Source organism: Drosophila gunungcola, unplaced genomic scaffold (genome assembly GCF_025200985.1).
Source record: "Drosophila gunungcola strain Sukarami unplaced genomic scaffold, Dgunungcola_SK_2 000001F, whole genome shotgun sequence".
In the NCBI taxonomy this organism is placed as follows: domain Eukaryota; kingdom Metazoa; phylum Arthropoda; class Insecta; order Diptera; family Drosophilidae; genus Drosophila; species Drosophila gunungcola.
In genome coordinates, this window is record NW_026453197.1 from 18,276,891 (window position 1) to 18,294,926 (window position 18,036).

The following is an 18,036-nucleotide window of genomic DNA, read 5'->3' on the forward strand; positions in this document are numbered from 1 at the left end:
CTCCATTTTTGCTTAAAATGCGTATAAAACTTGATTAATTATTTAACAACTTAAAGTTTATTTGAATGAAAGCTCTTGCCTATTTTTAGTCACCACCTGTGGGAAAAACCCTCCTCGAATTTTCCGACCTTGTTAGCAATTTGCCACTAGTTCAAGGCTGCACTCCACTCACGTGCCCAGTTTTTCATGGATTTTGCTCACTTCCTCTTCGAGTACACTCTTAATTTGGAAGGTGTGCTGGAAATTCATCTCAGAAACTCACCTAATTAACACGTTCTAAAAACATGTGTTCGTTCTCCTGTTAGTTGTTTAGTTGTGTGTCCTCGCTCGTTGCTGTTTTGCCAAGTTGGGGGCCTTGAAATTAATTTCGAGCCATGTGCAGCATTTTTAGCAGCCAAAAGTTGCCTGTTCGTATGAGTAAATGTCAAAAACTTTTCCATCGACAAGTGCTTAATTATGTAAAGCATGGAATAAAAATAAAATACAAATACTTTTAGGCAGGGAGCTATGTGAACTACAAATTTGTGAAACTAGATGAATGTCGTTGGCGAGGACTAGACCCCTTAAAATGCTGCCAGAATTTTGAAACGCGAAAAATGAGAAATATAAGCGGGAAATAAAATATTGGTTGAGGTGCATCCTGCGAGGCGGCGAGCTGCACATCCTGCCGCACATCTCTACGCATCCTGGCCGCATCCTGGCGGTCCTGGCAAGCCAGGACCCTCAGCTAAACGACGACCATTACCGCGACGTCGAGTAGGAAATAACTCGTGGCGAGACGGGGGTTTCCGAGCATCTGAATGGTAAATTAGGTCAATTGCGTATACGACGCGTTGTGAATCCGGATCCAGGCTTTTCGAGTGTTTGCGTCCTCGTGTGCAGGTCCTGTGACCAGGATACCCTTGTGTTGTTCATTTTCGCTTTAGGTTTTCGCTGCCGCATCTTCCCTTTGTGGGTTGTCAACGTAATGTGGTAAAAGTTTATATATACACATATGTATGCATGCATACATATCCACAGCTGCGGCCAAGTTAAAAGAGCAATTAAAGAAAAGGAATTATGGAAAGTATATCTTTGCAGTTAGTATGTATTTTTTATAGGCAACTAATACATTTTTTTTGTGAGTTGGAAATAAAAATGACTATTCTTTAGAAATATCTTTCAAATAGTTTCCAAGCCAAACAAAAATTATTATGGATTTTATCTAAGAAAACTTGAAAACTGCGAGCTATAATTATGGATTTAATGGTGTCATTCTATGAGATTTAAATTATCTCTAAGTTTGTTAAAAAGCTGAGCTTAGCAGATCTTAAAAAGCAGAAAGAATTTTATAAGCCTCTTAAAATTAGCAGAACGTTAATTAAAACTTGAGACCCAAATACTAGGATAAACTATTGAAAACGTAAATTCGAATTACGATTTTTTTCTTTAACAACTTTAAAAGTTTGGGAGCCTGTTAAAATTAATTACAAAGGAGTTTACAAACAAAAATATGTCTTTCAATTGAAGTTAATATTAAATCCAAGGGCATTTAAAATAAATTCCTATCTATGATTTCCACAAGACCACTATTTTTTTCCCAAAGCGTATGTTTGTCTGAATTCCCTACATACGCAAAAAAGGAACTTGGCGATAAATTAAAGCGAAACTTGCTCGCATCGCCCCAAAAGTTGTTGGCCAAACTTGTGCATATAATTTAAGCGCAGAGCGAACCCAAAAAAAAGTGCACAACTTTGGGCACAACTTACTTAAGGCCCATAACACACTCATACAAAAAAAGTAAACTTTGGCCTGCTTAAATCTACAAGAAAAATTAAATTTGGCCAGAGGAAACGAAAGCAAAGGGAGAACCAAAATGAACCAAGCCGACTGGAGTCAGACACAGCTGAAGGCTGGTGCATAAATGGAAAATGGGAAATGGAAAATGCCGATGCAGTAGTAGTAGCAGTAGCAGAAGACGCCGGGCAAAAACTCCGCTAATAATGTGAAACTTTATTAATTTGCTCTACACTGCAGCTGTTGGCAAGGAGAAGAAAAAAGGAAGAAGGCTGCGGCGTTGAATTTACAGCTTGCTAATTTGGTTAATTTGGTTTTCTAGTAATTTTCCCCCATTGGAGCGTCGGCTGTGTAATTTTCACTTTCCTTTTTCCGCTTTTCCACAGCCCAGGCCCCAATTTTGCGGCTATTTGCATTCTCTTTCGCACTCCCATATTTTCGCAGTCTGCGATGCATTTCATTAATTAAATTGCAATTTCTAGCTGCGTTTTTTTCCCATCCCCAGCGAACGTTTTTCTCATGTTAATTTTGGTACTCAGTCTGGCGGTATTTTTTGCAGCTGCTATCCCTCTATTTTTTTCTTGTTTCACTAGTTTTTTTCAGCACACACACACTTCATTTTTTTTATATAAATTTTCGTTATTTTTTTGCGTTGCCCTGCCTCGCTTGTGTTTTTTAAAAGGGTATTATTTAAAAAAAAAAAGTTTTATTGCACTTTCCTTTTTGATGAGCTTGATTTGCCCCGGAAAAATAAATCATTGCTTTGACAGGAAAATTGCATTCACCGTGCACAAAGTTTAAGCTCCTTACCCGCGAATATATTTTCCAACCAATTATGTGTGACCTGGGATAAAAAAACGAAAACATTTGTATTGAACGCCAACAAAAGTCAGCGAACTCAAAGGCACTACGTTTTGGCAACAGTGCGTATGAGTAATGGCCTTTGGCAGCCAGTTGTTTAAATTGAGCCACAGTCATCTATGGCGCTTGGAGGCCAAAAGTACACGACAGCCAATTAGTAAACGATTTGTTTGACTTACGGCATACGAATACGAATACATATATATATATATATATTTAGGAGAACGTTCCCAGCCCCGAAAGCTTTTAACCAAACGAAGAAAAACCTTTCAGGCCCCAAATGCCACATTTCCGCCATCGATTTGGCTTTCACTTGCTCCGCTTTTCCCCCACTTTCCCCAACAGCCAGCCTCTTTATATTTTCCTGCCTGTGAAGAAAACGGAACTGATGTGCAGAACTTAATGTGGACTTAAGCAACCTTGTAGCCGTAACATAAATATTGCGCAAAACCAACAAAGGTTTTAGAGCACTGAGAAAAATAGCCAGACTTTTTATTTTAACTAAAATTACTTTCATGTGGGTTATTAAAATAATAGTTTTAAGCAACTCAAATGAAAATACTTACTCATCAACACGGCAAGATTATATAATAAAAATATTAATATAATAATATACATTTTTATGAGTGTAGTAAAACACACGTGCTGGGAGAGAACTTGCCACAAAAGTCATTCAGCCACAAAAGTTTTTGGCGGCAACGGCACTCCCACAGCGGAATTAGTTTTGCAAGCATAAAAATTCACACATCAGCTGCATGTGAGTGAAAAAAAAGCGACTCGTGCACATATCTAGCATAGAGATTGAATTTAAATTTTTATGAAATTTAAAAGTCAGATATCTGGCAGGGGAATTAATTGAATTCAATTTGATAGGTCGAAAACTTTTGGGGAATAAAAAGTTTAGATATTAAAAGTATGCGTTTGTAGATAGAGAAGAAAATTAATTTGAAATTAATTGCTATTAAAACTTTTTCACCATTTGGTTTTTTTAAACTTAAAAGTCTTGAAACTTAAATTTGGGACTTAAGTTTGAGAGAGTTTTTTTATTTTTCGGGCTAAAATCTACATAATTACACTTTTTTTTTAAACTATTATAGCTTTTTTGCAACTTAAACATCACTTTGCCTTTTATACTTCATAATTTGGTTTCCTCTTAAATTTACATTTAGGTTTTAAAACGAAAAATAATTTTATTTCGGTTTAAAATGGAGATAAGTATTAAAACATTATGACAGTTTTCATGTAAAGAATTATTGATTCTTACAAAATTTTAGAAACAGTTTCCAAATAACGTTCAAGTGCAGTTAATTTATTTTAAATTTTTGTGTGATAAGCAAAGAAACCACTTGAGCTTTTTATTCCACGCAAGTCCCATTCTAAATATATATACCCTTTTTTTCCTAAAAGTACAGGGAAAGCATAATAATAATTTGCATTTACTGTTGTTGCTATGCGGCTTGCCCCAATGCCTTTGCAGATTTAGATTCAGATTCAGGTGCTGGTGCTGCAGCAGCATCTGAGGCACAAACAGCAGCAACATCAGTGGCAACAGCAGCAGCAGATGCCGCATTAATTGCGCCCGGCCAAACACAGAGAGCACATCATTTGTGTCAGCATTTCGTGTGGGCTGGAAAAGTGGGTGGGTTGGGCTGTGCTAAAGGAAAAGCAGCCCACAGCCAGCGGGCAAAGCAACAACAGCTAAACAGGCTAAATACAAATGCTAAACATAAGTTTACATGCCAACACGCACACACACTCGCACATTTTGCATTGCGGCAATAAAATAAATTGCAGACAAAAAATAAAAAAGCGAGAGAGCCAGGAAAATAAGGAATGAAAACATATGCTAGCCGGCACATATGAAAAAGGGAAAACTATTTGCCGGGGAAATGCTGTAATGGGAAATACGCTTTGCAGTAAAGGTTTCTGAAATTATGCTTGTGCGGAGGGCTTTTCGTTGTGTCGGGTGTCTGATTTGATATTTATCAGCGTTTTTAGTGTTATTTTTAGATTGCAGAAAAAAGAAGGAACGGAGAACAGGAGGACTTACATTTAAATGATAAGAATAGAAGTAGGGATGCGGAAGTTGAATGAATTGCTGGGAGATGATGAAGTCATCAACAGCATTAGCATTCGGATGATTGATTGGGCATTACACAATAAATTTCCCGAGAGGAGCTTTGAAAAGCTTAACCAAAATGTTATTTTTTTGGACAGAGATGAAATTTAAATAAATTATTTTATTTATTTTAAAAGAGATTAAATTTAAATATTATTTTAGTTAAAAGCATAGTATTTAAATAATTATTGAGTAAAACATAATTTTTAAAACTCCAAGTTTCCTTATACAAAAATCTTGTAATTTAGCTTTAGTTTGTATAAATTGTTTTGGCCTAATGTTTTTGTTACAAAATTTTATTAAATGAAGTGTATAAATAGTAGCTCACATACTCCCTTTATTATATTTATTTATGTATTTTCATTTTCTTAACATATTTAGGCACATGGCAAATGTGTTTATTCAATGGACACTTAAGCTAAAACCCGATGATCTCTTTTCTTTGTGGAGTCATCTTGTTATGCAGATTAAGAATCAACATCTTGTCTGTCTCCAAAATGTCCTTGTGTATACGCCCACATTACTACATTCCTGCTTTATGGGCATTAAAGACAACGCAAATATAGACACTTATACATATAAAGTCGAAATGCAAAGAAGTGCAGCTTTAGCTTTTTGTATTTTGTAGCTTTTCCCAGCTCAGCCTGCCTCCGTTTCGTTTCTATTTATTTTTAGCTGCTGCGCTGTTCTTAATATAAATAAAAATAAATGCGTACATCTGCAAATCGTTATAGTGCCCTGCTGCTCGCTTTCTCTTACACGCTTTTACACAGGGAGAAAATTTATAAAATATATTAGGTATTTAAAATATTTTTTTTTGCAAATGCATTATAAATGATTTTCAAAATTTAAAATTAAAAAATTGTATCCAAATTTTAAAGTGGAATATTTGTTGAATGCATTAAGTTATGACTTTTTGACATTAACATTAAAGTGTCTACTTCAACTACAAAACAAGTGTAAATTGAAAAGCAAAAAATTGTAAAATAGTTTTTCAAATTTTTTGACTAGCATTATATTTTTAAAGTAGTTTAACTTGTATTTAAAATAAAGAAAATCAGACCTTATAGTGCCCATCGCAAACAAACAAAAATAAAACTATAACATTGCAAAAGTAAAATGTATATAAAAACTTAATTTTCGAATTAATTTGGTTTTATTACATTTCTTATGTTTAACATATAAAATACATTTTTATAAAATTTGTTTTTCCTTTTTTCTGTGCATTTTCCTGTCGCTTTTCACCGCTTTTCCGGCGGCTGGCTCTTCTGTTTTTCATCGTCTTGTTGCCGTCGTTTTTCGTGCATTTTAAGGCAAAAATGGAATTGCTTTTGGCAATTTGCGTGTGTGTGTGTGAGCATAGAGTCTTGCGGTTGGCCAAAAAAAGAATTTTTGCTGGCGTTGGCTTTGCTTAACCCTAAAGTGCAATGTTTGCAAGGATGCCCATCGCTAACAAACAACTACCACCCACCACCCACCACCCATTTCATGTGTGTCAGTCAAACAGACATTGTAGCCCGTCTTGTTGGCTGCATTTCATTTTTGTGGCGCAAGGACATCGAAATGCCTGCGGCTGTCTGTGGCACACACAACATAAATTTGCTTAAAGATTGACCAACAAAAAACTGGGGAGGTGGAGGGGGGGAGTTGAAGGGTGCAAAATGATGTAAAATGCAAGAGAAATACGGGTAAACAATGGGCGAAACAGAGACGCAGTCGCAGACGCAAATAGACAAAGGTCAGAAGACCCTGGATAATTTAGGTACGAGATGGAAAATCCATAGCATACTCTTCGGGGCAGACAGTCGTCTGGCTTCTTTGGGGCTGATTGTTTGCAAATGAACTTTAAGGCACTTACCCTAGGCCACGCCCACGCCCTAGACCCAGCACCCCCGGACTTGCACCCTCACCCAACTCTATTCATTTCAATTTTCTTAGCTTCCGTTGCCATGGAACTCTTTGTCCTTTTATTAACACATTTTCCTTGGAATTGGCGTTGCGGGTTTTATTATGGCCCCAACCAAAGGGTTCTGCAATTCTCCCAACAGAACAACAGGACACAGAAGAACAACATTAGATCTGATTATTTTGCACTGCATGCCGTCTGTCCAATTTGCCCGAGAAAATTGTTTGCTTACACTCTGAGAAACTTATGGATCTGCAACTAAAAATATAAAAAAAAAACCAATTCTAAATGAGGTCTAGTTAAAAAAAAGTTAAATTAATATTTATGCCATTAGCTTGTACTTTAGTTATAACTTAAAAGGCTTTGATATTTATGTATAAATTTATTATATATTTATTTAGTTAAATTCAAAATTATTTTATTATTTAATAAATACAAATTCATTGTATTTCCCACTTAAAAATGTATGAATTGTTAATTAAAGCTTTGCTTAAATACCAAAGAAATCGTACTTAATAAATAACCGAGTATTATAAATTTAAAGTATAATTAATTTTAAAGTGAGGTAAAGAAAACAGCCACCCTTACTTACAAAAATAAATTATTTTTAGGAGACAATTTTTAGCTCATATTAATTAATGATGATTTTGCATTAAGAAGGCACAATAAAATTTATATTTTAAATCCTAGATAAATATTGTATTACAAACCATTAACAATTTGGCTAAGTGAGCTTACGCATGGCACTTTTTAGATTTCGCTAATCTGTAGACAGGGTCAGTGATGTCCCCTAGAAATTTCTATTATATTTAAAGAGCTCCAGCTGCGTTCCCTTGAATAGTTTCAAACAGCGCAATTTGTAGTCCCTTCATTCCCTGGGTGGTTTCTTAATCCCTGGCTTGCTCAAAAGAAAATAACTCAAAATAAATTAACATATATTTGGCCTATAAAGGCAAAGAGAATATATATAAAATTATAAGCTCTAAAATTTCAGCAGAAACTAAATTCCCCTTTAATTTATCTATTTAAGTAAACAATTTGCAAACAAACCTTTATTTAAAATTACTTACAGGAGATTGCTTTTGCTTAAGCATTTTCCCAACAATTTGAGTTATGACCCCAAAAGCATTAAGTACGTGAACTTTAAGTTTCCGCTAGACTTCCTTGTTTTCTTTTGGTTCCGAAAACCCTGACCTTTGCCATTGTTCCACTTCCTTTACTTGGGTGAACATTTTCGTGGCTGACCATCTGTTTACATTTGTATCTAAATAGTTTTGCTAAAAGTTTTAATTTGTTTGGTACAAAATTGTTTGTTCTCCTTTTAGTGCAAAAAGTGAAAAACAAAAGTCAGTTTTTTGCGATACTTAAATGATTCATGATTGGAAAGTTAAGTTTATGCAGCTCATGATTTGACCGGCAGTTAGAAATAATTTATTACAAGAGAGATCGGAAAAGTTGGTTAAGAGTTGAGTGAAGAAAATAAATAAAATACCATTTAGTGGAAGATAATTATTAAAAGGCTGAACTAAATCGATAAGTTATGGCAAGCATAAGTCTACGCAAAACGTATATATATTATTTTTCCATTTTTTTTGCCCACTCAGCGGGAAATGATTTGCCAATCCAGCTGTACTTGCCTAAAGTTCTTGCATACGAAGGCAAGTTTAAAGGAATCTTTAATGGAAAACAAAATAAATATCCAGGGACGTTGTTTGGCGGCTTATTTCGCAACTTAGCCAGGAGGTCCTTTGCCCGGTCTCCTTTCGCCTTTCGCTCAGCTTGTTTCCTTGGCCCCTGATTACCTGCAAAATGCCAGGCCACATCAATCAATCGAGGCGGCAAAGTTTTATGCAACTTTCTGGTCCGTTGCGGTGTCTAACCAAGCCAATTAATTTGTGGTTTACATGCCATTCCGCTCGTCAATAAATACCGCCCATCGCCCACTTTTACCCTCGAACACCCTGGGGCATTTCAATAGCAGCCCGACAAGCAGCCCATAAATAATGGAAATCAACATTGCAAATTTCCCCAACGTTATTTTGTGTGGCCGGGGAAGAAAAACATTTTGTGCAAAGAATATGGCTGCGTTTTACAGGCCTCAATTTTGCGGTCAGCATCGTTCTCGCATTGAATCGAATTATTTTTGCTGACTTGTTGTTGCAACAACAATAATTGGCACAAAACTTTTGATTAAGGCATTTTTTCGGTTTAATTAACTGTTTTGTTCGCGTGTATGAGGCAAATAAGTTCGGGAACAGTACAAAATATAATGGAATGGAATGCTGTAATCGCCATGGAAATTGTTCCATTAATTATTTACCTGCAAATTCATTTGGTCTACAAATATTTGGCAACAGTTTTTAATTTTTACAGATTAATTTTAATGAAACCCTCACTGTATTTAAAACATTTATGTCTTATCAAGCTGTTACATTATTAAACAAAATTTATTTTTATTTACCAAAACATTTGTGTTATGAAGTTTAAAATTAAATTATTTATAAAGTATTATATATTTGTTTATTAAAAGAATTCTAAGAAAATTTAACGATATAGAAATTTGTATTTTGCTTGTGTTCTTGTTGTAATGTTTGTATTTTTCAGTATTTTAAATTTAATTTTATAAGCTAATTTATATATAAACAAATAGTATTTTTTAAAAGTGATTAATAATTTTAGTATAAAATAATTTGTAGATAAACAAATATTATTTATTAAGGTTGATTAATTTATATCGCACATAGCTATTCTGCTTGATTTCAAGGACTAAAGGAAAGAACTCTGTTTCTTAGTGTATCAAATATCCGCCCGAGTGGAATTTTTGTGCTGATTATGAGTTTTAAGCTGGGGCAGCAAGAAGCTCATTAGGTGGTTGTTGGGAAGGCCGGTGGCATGACGCACTTTAATTTTTTTCTTGTCTGCGGTAATCTGCCAGTGCATTTAGCTCTCAGCAGTGGCCATCATCAGCATCAGTTTCCTCGGCTTTCCCCGCTTTCTTTGGCTTTCCCTGGCCGTTTAATGCAGTCCAAAGAGCACTCGAGCAGGGGATGAAAATGCTCGAGGGGTGCAGTGCGAGGAGCCCTCTCACGAAGCAAAAGTTGCAGTTGACACCATCTTATAAAATTAGTTTCTTTTTCTCCCATTTTTGACTTGACATCGTTTTGGCCGCTGCTGGCACTTGAGGGTCGCCCTCATCACTTATCCTCCTTTTTTTCTTTCTGTGTGTCCTTCTTGTTCGCCTTGTGTAATGTGAATATTCCAGCGTCAACAAAAGGCAATGTCGCAGCATAAATCCTGGCCAGAGCAGCTCCTTCTTCTTGTCGGCCTCTAAGCTAAGCGTTTTTGTTTAACTTTACACTTGACCCTCGAAATGCCCAACTTTAGCTGCCCGGAATTTATGCTTGTGAATTTGCTGGCTATTTCCGAGAGATTTTGTAAGATTTCCAGGTGGATGTTCGCATTCACATGCTCACCCTGTCTTTATTTGCCTGCCATTATTTATTTCTTTGCTGACAACTTTAAATAGTAAGAGAAAATGTCAAGACAATTTCTTTAAGAAAAAATATAGTTTTTATTTGAGATACATAATTCAGAAAAGAATCACAAAATTGCCTTGCTATAACATTTTTATTAAGTGGGGTTTGTTAATGCATAACGAAGTAGAAAATCTGAAAACAAGGCGAATAATATAGTCAAAGGCTTTTATATTTCGTAACAACATCATAATTTTTGTATGTTGAAGGTGCTAGAACATTTAGCTTGCTGACATTTACTATTATACTAAGAACTAAAATTTTTTAGGAAATTCAATATTTATACCATTTTAGATTGCTATTTTCACCACCATCTGCTTGCACTTAATCGTTTCGAAATCCAGCAACGTTGTGATTTTAGTGACAGTAAAATATTAGTGGCGATGGCCGGCTAAGAACGAAAAACAAAACACCGATACGTTATATAGATCATGAATCTTTTTTATTGCAAATTAAGGATTAGCAAGTGGGAAAGTGCCATCTCGTTGGAATTTACGTTTTATGTTTATGAGGTCATGGCTAAGAGAAAGAGCAAGTTTATATAGCCAATAAGTATTGAAAACCGAGAACGGGTTTGACCTTTTCGTGTTGCCATAATTCTTGACCCACACTCTTTGCTTAGACGGGCAATGGGCGATGGGCGATGGGCGATGGGCGAGGGCGTGGTCGTCGGGTCGAAAAACACACTCGCCAGCACAGCTCTCAAGTCGACAAACAAATCTGTTTAATTAAGGCGAAAGTCCACTCCGGGTAAGATAGGATAGGATCCACCATTGCCCCCCACATCCACGTCCTCAGCCTCTCCTCTTTATCGTGTGAGCGATGAGGTGTTGGCTAGCCTTTGGGCCAGGCAAATTGCTTGGTCAGTTCTTTGAGGCCGGCAAACACACTCACACGCCCCAAAGAGTTCATTTCAGTCAAGGATTCGGGGAAGGACTCGGATTCGGAAGGGAGCGATGGCTGGGTGCCAGAGCGATAATTTGTTGCCAGCCAGTCGCAACCTCTCGTAACTTAGACGCTGCCAAAAAAAACAGAAGCTCAATTTATAAATGAAATCGTTTCGTTGCCTCTTCCAAACACACGCAGAAAAATAGGTTAAGCTGGAATACTTTAAGAGAAAGATAAGACCAACGAACAACAAATTGTATCAGCTAAATTGCGTTCAGTCGTTCACAAAACATTACACATGTTTAACGAAATGTAAAAAATAGAAAGTTCATTAAAATTTCGTTCTATTATTTAAATTATAGTTTCCTAAAATGTAAATTTACTTTTTTGAACATTTTTTTTAAATCAAAAAATAATTATTTCTGTTTGAGTTTTCCTTGATTTAAAATAAATTAATGCTAAATGCTAAAAAAGCTTTTCCATTAATAACTTACTCGCATTTAAGTTATTTTAAGTGTACTCCTCTCAACATTATCTACATCCCTCATACTTGTTTTATCCTCCAGGGTTTCGCCTCTTTTAAGCGAGATTTGAATTTCTTTTTGTGTTACTTATCGCCTTGATAGATACACTTGGGTCCATTTGATTGCTTTGATGTACGGCTAAGAGAATGGCTAAGAGAAATGGAAGCCGAAAGGGAAATGCTGGCCAAAATAGTGAGAGAAAGGTCGTTGAGGCGTCTTTGATTTGTTGCGGGCTCAATGCACTTGAATTTGTTTGCCTTTGAAGTCGGCACATTAGTTTCTCGGGCTGATTTGAAAGCCTCACAATTTCCGTTTCTGTTTTTCGGTTTTTCGTTTTTTTTTTGGTTATATTCTTCCCTTCCAAATGAACTCTTTTTCACTTTTGAGTTTTCCTGGTGCAGAGCAACAGTTCCGCAGACCGCAGGAATAGCATTTTGGCTAATCTATTTAAGCCATCGTGCAACGTGACGTTACTGTTTGCTGGATGTACTATAAGTTTTGTGCTGGCCAACAAAATTGTGGCAGGTTGGCCATTCCCCCAGCGACATCTGCTGCATGCGACATCACAGAAAATGGGGGAATGGCATGGCCTGGCTTCGGTTTTCCTGCCAAATCGCTGCCACAACAAATTCCGAGCGTCTGGCCAAATGAAATAGGACTCCGCAGTAAACCACAGTGGCGGACGGAGAGCGACAAAAAAAATTTAAAATAAAATGAAATAAAAATCGTGGCTCACAGGAAACGTCATAAAAATTGTCTATTTCTCACATTGATTCTCCCCGGCAAATATATATACTATATATAGTACTTGTGTGTGGGCAAGTCTATAGAAATGCTTTAGAATCGTAGCAGCTCTTGCCAGGATTGCCAGGATTGCCAGGAAGATGCTGCATCGCTCTACATTTAAAGGACACTGGTTGGATGGTAGATGGTGGCCAGCAAGGACTCACATCCCAGATTGAGGCAGTTGCCTGGCAACTTTTGACTGCCAGTTGTACCGCATCAGATAATAAACAAGCACCGGTATTTCAAATAAACTTTACACGCGAGCATTAAATTCTAGGTAAACAGTTGCCTTTTTAGATTTTTTTTTTTAGTATTAAAATATTATTTTTAGGAATACTTCTGAAAAAAGACAAAAGTTTCATTTAATAACTTAATAAACTTGATTAACTTAATCAACTTAAGCAGATGCCTTTTTAGTTGTATTATGGAATGCAAGAAGACAGCACTGAGATAATAAATATTCATAATTACTATGTTTTTACCAAAAATTTATTCAATTTTAATTTAGCTTGGTTTTTATTTTTAGTTTATTATATTTTTGGAATTTTTGTAAACAAAGACTTAAACTTGTTCAATTGTAAAGAATAAAACATAGCATGGCAAAGTTTTCTAGCTTTTCGGTATTTTTATTTTCTTTTTTTTTGCATTATTTCTAAGTATTTCCAGTAGAAATGGTTTGAATTTGTTATTGACAACTCTGAGGCAATCATTTTGAAATTCTTGTTTAATAAAATGTTAATGTAAAGTATTTCTTAAATGACTAAATCAATTTATATGACTTAAACCAACTGTAGTAAACAAAATATTTCAAGGCGAAATATGAAAAGAGCAAGGCAAAAAGTTCAATCTAGCTTTTCGGCATTTTTATTTTTATTTATGCAACATATTTTCAAGCATTTGCAAAGAAAACTTCTTTCAATTTGTGAGAATTTCATATCAATATGGTTATAGCTTTATTTCATCGCTGCCCAGTTGTTTTCTCAACAGGGGAATTTCAATCATGCTGCCAGAAAAAAATCAATTCCCTCCTATTTTGATTCCATTGGTACTCGTTTGACCTGCTGTGTAAAAGTGTAGTTTAGTTGTCTATGAATTTATTGGCATAAATTTGTGAGTGGTTATCCGAGACTTACCAGCAGACACTTGTTGGCCAAGGCCTGTGGGCGTGGCCGTTCCCGCCTTAATTTGATGTGCTTCTCCACAGTAACGTAATAGAGGGCAGCATCTCTTTCGATGAGTATAAGCCGCTCGCCACGCTCTGTATTTTCAGGGGCTTTTTCCTCTTTATAGCGCTGATCTGATAGATATAATTGTTCTCCAGACTGGCAAATATCCTGAGTGGCATTGAAGTTGATCAGATAGTTGCCACAGTCTTTGATTAAATTTTGTTTATTATCAGTAGGTGCAATATCGAACTGCATTTGAATGAAGTGGTAGTTCTGTAAGTTTGAGTCTGGGAAAATAGGCAAAATAGCCACAGGTCGAGCATTACTTCTAGGCTTTGTGGGATGCCTGAGTAGGGGTTTCTTGATCTCCTCGAAGGTCCTGTCAATCAGCTGCTTTTGCTGCTCTAGACTTATGGGTTCCAGGCTTTTCGGGATCTTTTTTGTCTCGGCCGCAGGACGTTTTAGTCCGGGACGAGGACGTGGCGCCTGAACTCGCTCCTTGGCAAACATCTGGGCACATTCTTGGGCACGACTTGATTTGGGCTTGCCATAGCCACAATCCAAGGCATCAATGTCCGCCAATAAAGCTGCATCCCTCGAATCCATCTGCTGCGCATTCTTGGGCGGCTTATCGTAAACCGACTGGTTCACCAAATCAAAGTCAAACAACGAATGAAGTCCCCTGAAATGATGCAAAATGCGAGACTCCTCGTCGGGATACGAAACCGGATCCAGAGTGTGCTCCAGAATATCCCTGCCGCAGGGCAGTAATTTGCAATCTACCGACGGTCCGGGCATCTCATTTTTGTAGACAATGGGTCCGACGAACTGATTGCTGGGTGTGGGGTGGTGGTAGATTTGGGAGGTGGTTTTGCTGTTAAACAGGGCTGGGCGCTATGGCAGAAGGTGTTACCCCTACTCACTGTTTCTCAGCCCGCTTCCTCGGTTTGTCCAATTCATTTGACGCCATTGTGGGAGAACTGCTTTCCTCTTGTTTCTTTTTTTTTGATTTTTTTTTTTCTCTGTTTTGTATAGCCCGGTGCCCGGTGGTTTCCCGTTCCAATTGCTCGACAAGTTTTCTGATTTGTGCTTCGTCAGTCACTTTGACAGGCGTTGTAGCTGCAGCTCCTACTGACAAAACTCGTCAGTTGCAAGTTGGCAGCTCACTTTCAGCGCAGCTCAGCTCTGCGTGGCAAAAAATTGCTGCCGATAGTGTGGGTGGATTAACGCCTGCGGGTAATTTCAATTGTTCAAATCTATGAAGTAACTTATTTTTTTGATGATATCTAAAAGTTTGTTTAACGTTTGCTGCTACGAGTATTTTAAAATTGTTGTGCAAAGTACGAAGTACATCTCAACTACTTCTACAAAACATAGGCATCCCTTTTGTCACATGTTTACGCATTTGATCATAAATAAATCAAATTTACTTTAAACTTAAATTATTTAAATTAATTGAGTATCTCATTTAATACTTTTGTTATTCTTGACCGCAAGTATATATATTATTTATTATATATATAAGTATATCGGAGCACAAACCAAAAAAAAAATGATTCAGTATCTCTAGTACTCTGTTAGCTTTATTTTTGTAAACTTTACTATAATTAATAATACAAATAAATAAGCTATAAAATAAAATAAATCGAAGGTCCGAAAATCATTAATAATCAGATGTTAAGCAGTTATAAACATCATTTATTAGGTGCCCAACTATCGATAAAAAATAGCCAGCTCCAGTGTTAAATAAAAGTTCAAGGCCTTAAGGTGTTGGCAAACTAAAAGGAAAAACCATTTCGATAGACGGACACGTGTCGCTAATTAGTTTCAGATTTTTTGTCGTTTTTGGTGTGGCTGGGACCTCCAGTTGACTCGCCCGTAATCAGTCGACTTTAAAATCCCTTCCGTGTCACTCTCACTTACACTTAGCCCACATTTACCCCACACTTACTGCTCTTTAACCCCCATGAACATCCGCAAGATGCGGGCCACTAGACCAAAATGTACTCTGACTTGGCCACCTTAGGTTTTGGCCACTACTAAGCTCATTACGTGCCATGCCTCCACAACGCTTCCGCACATTCAATTGCAAACTGTTGTTGCGGTGGCGAAGGATGGAAATTCTGCACTAAAAAAAAGTGTTTAATATAAAATGACACTTTTATGACGAAAGGTGTGGAAATAAAATTGTAAGCTTATCAACTATAAGTGGTACTCTTTTTTAAAGCTTACGAATTTGATTGGGCACAATTTTATAACGGGAATTTATTTACCCATCAAAACATATTTATTAACTTGCTTACATTAAATTATATACAAAAAACTCATGATAATTTATTTATGGTGTTAATTCTGTTTGTATTTAACATAATATATTTACATATTTATAAAGCATTCTATTTATCTATAATTTTTTTCGATTTTTAACATGTATATTTAAATTATTTTGAATTTAACCTTGACAAATGCCCAAAAAGTAATCCCAGCTAATTTCCAGTGTGGCTGATGGAGGGTGGCTGATGGGCTGATGGTGATGAGCACTGGAGTTCCTGGTCGTGGCTCGTGCTGAAATTAATTGATGCGACAATGACTGAGCAACGACTAACTTGGGCCACCAACTCAATTCAGGCCGCCACATCATGAGCTCATCATCATCGTTGTTGTTGTTGCAGGAAGATGGGGATCCAACGAAGGTGGAGGAGGTCCTGGAAAGGCAGGAACTGAAGGAGCAGAAGCTGCTAAGATGGGAGGTGTGCCATGCGCCATGTGCCATGTGCCATGTGGATGAGCCATTCTGGAGGGCCTGTGCAATTTGGCGTGCGGAATTTCATTAGAGACGCCGCAGTCGCCCGAGCGGCGAAATCAAAATTTAATTTATGCTGACATTGAAGTGTCTGTGGGGCAATTAAATCGACAGCGGGGCGTGGCAGACGAACTCGCAGCCTTTGTGTTGATTAAGTACCGCCGAGCAATATTTTAGCATAATGATGTCCTGGCACGCAGTTTGAGCTGCGTTTTTTTTTTCTAGTGCCAGCTCCTTCGGCAAGGGTTTTTACTTGATACCCTCACTTGGGCGAAAAGGATTCGGATCGCCTTTGATGGCTCCTTCTGATTAGCCGCCCGATTAGCTTTTGTGCCCCTTCGGAATTTACGACAGCTAAGCAAATTTCTATTCCAACTCGAACTTCTTTGACTAATTTGCTGATGGCCTCCTTGATGAACCGTCAACCATTTTGGATTGCACATAATCCAGTTAGCAAAAAAGGGATCTCCAGCTTACACGCTTACGTTTAATGGCCGGAAATATGTTAGGGGCCATCTAAAAATATATTGTATAAATGGATATACTTTATCCTTACATGGGACGCACTTGTCTTGGGATTATATTTTTAGGTGCGATTTATCTCTGCTCTCAAATACATATTTTGGTTGCAGAGAAGTTGCTGGAAACAGTCGCAAACTTTCTTTCTTTCTGTTTTTTTTTTTGTTAGCTTAAAGGAGTATTTGGTGGCTAAGTAGCAAAAGATGATTTTCCGCAGCCAAGAGATACTTTTAAGACTGATTCTCAGCTTTTACTGTTCAATGGCTTAAAGTACTTTCCGTTTGCTTGAACTACTTTTCAGTTGTTTCTTTGCGGCAATAACTTTTTAAAAGCTGCATTTCGGTTTTAAGATACTTTCTGCACGATTTCAGTAGATACTTTATTGCTGGTCAACATACTATGGTAACTGAAAATAGTAGCTCTTTAAGTTTTGCCACCTGTAAAAAAAAAAGAATTGCATCTTAAGAAAATAAAGATTGCTACTTAAAAACCCTCTAAACTACATTCCTTTGTCATAACTGGCATTTTTTGCTCCAGCAACTGAAGCACAGTAGTTAATTTGATTAAGCCTAAGAAACCCTTAAAAAATTGGCTTTGGTCTTAGTTTACTTACTTTTGTTTTTGTGAGCTGTGTTTCCCACTTTTTCCTTTTCCAAATCAGTCTCTTGCTTCTTTTCTGCTCTAAACACAGAAAGAATTTTGCTTTTAAAAAGGAAACTCTAAACAGCTTTTGCTCTAGTCTTATTTGAAAATGGAATTTTTCCTGGCTATTTTGCAATCATTTGCCATTTTCCATTTTCCCAGCCATTCGATGGTTTTAAGAGCCCGCATCTGTTGGAGTCCGATTTGAAATGCCAGTGCTGTAATTAAGCCCCTCAGCTGATTGGACACGCCCACTTTTAAATCGGGCATTCTACTAATTAAGTGCGAATGATGCTCCACTCATGGAATGACGACTGCCCAGTTTTCCACAGGGATTTTCCACGGCGTTGACAATGCGGCATCGTTTACTGATTTTTCAATTGTCCCCAGTGGAGGAGGGAGAATCCTTTGCGGCAGGACTCAAATGGCACCGAAAGGAGGCATACCGTTTCATTAGCATTAGGCGGCCACAAAAGTATTCCAGGAATCCAGGTTTTCTCCACCAGGTTCGGG

General features: G+C 37.0%; 2 protein-coding genes across 9 annotated transcripts in view; one reads left to right on the forward strand and one right to left on the reverse strand.

Annotated features, from left to right (window-relative positions):
* LOC128262604 (uncharacterized) overlaps window positions 1-18,036 on the forward strand; it is a 58,295-nt gene that overhangs the window by 12,764 nt on the left and 27,495 nt on the right. The window lies entirely within an intron of this gene.
* On the reverse strand, window positions 13,235-14,878 carry LOC128262611 (uncharacterized). 2 transcript variants are annotated; one of them, XM_052996980.1, is made up of 3 exons: window positions 14,483-14,878; window positions 13,527-14,394; window positions 13,235-13,451 (listed from the first exon to the last, which is right to left on the reverse strand). In XM_052996980.1, exons 1-3 carry the CDS (start codon window positions 14,527-14,529, stop codon window positions 13,422-13,424), a joined length of 945 nt encoding a protein of 314 aa, XP_052852940.1. In that variant the 5' UTR covers window positions 14,530-14,878; the 3' UTR covers window positions 13,235-13,421. The 2 variants fall into 2 exon arrangements, with proteins under 2 accessions (XP_052852940.1, XP_052852939.1); XM_052996979.1 differs by having other exon boundaries at window positions 13,235-13,454.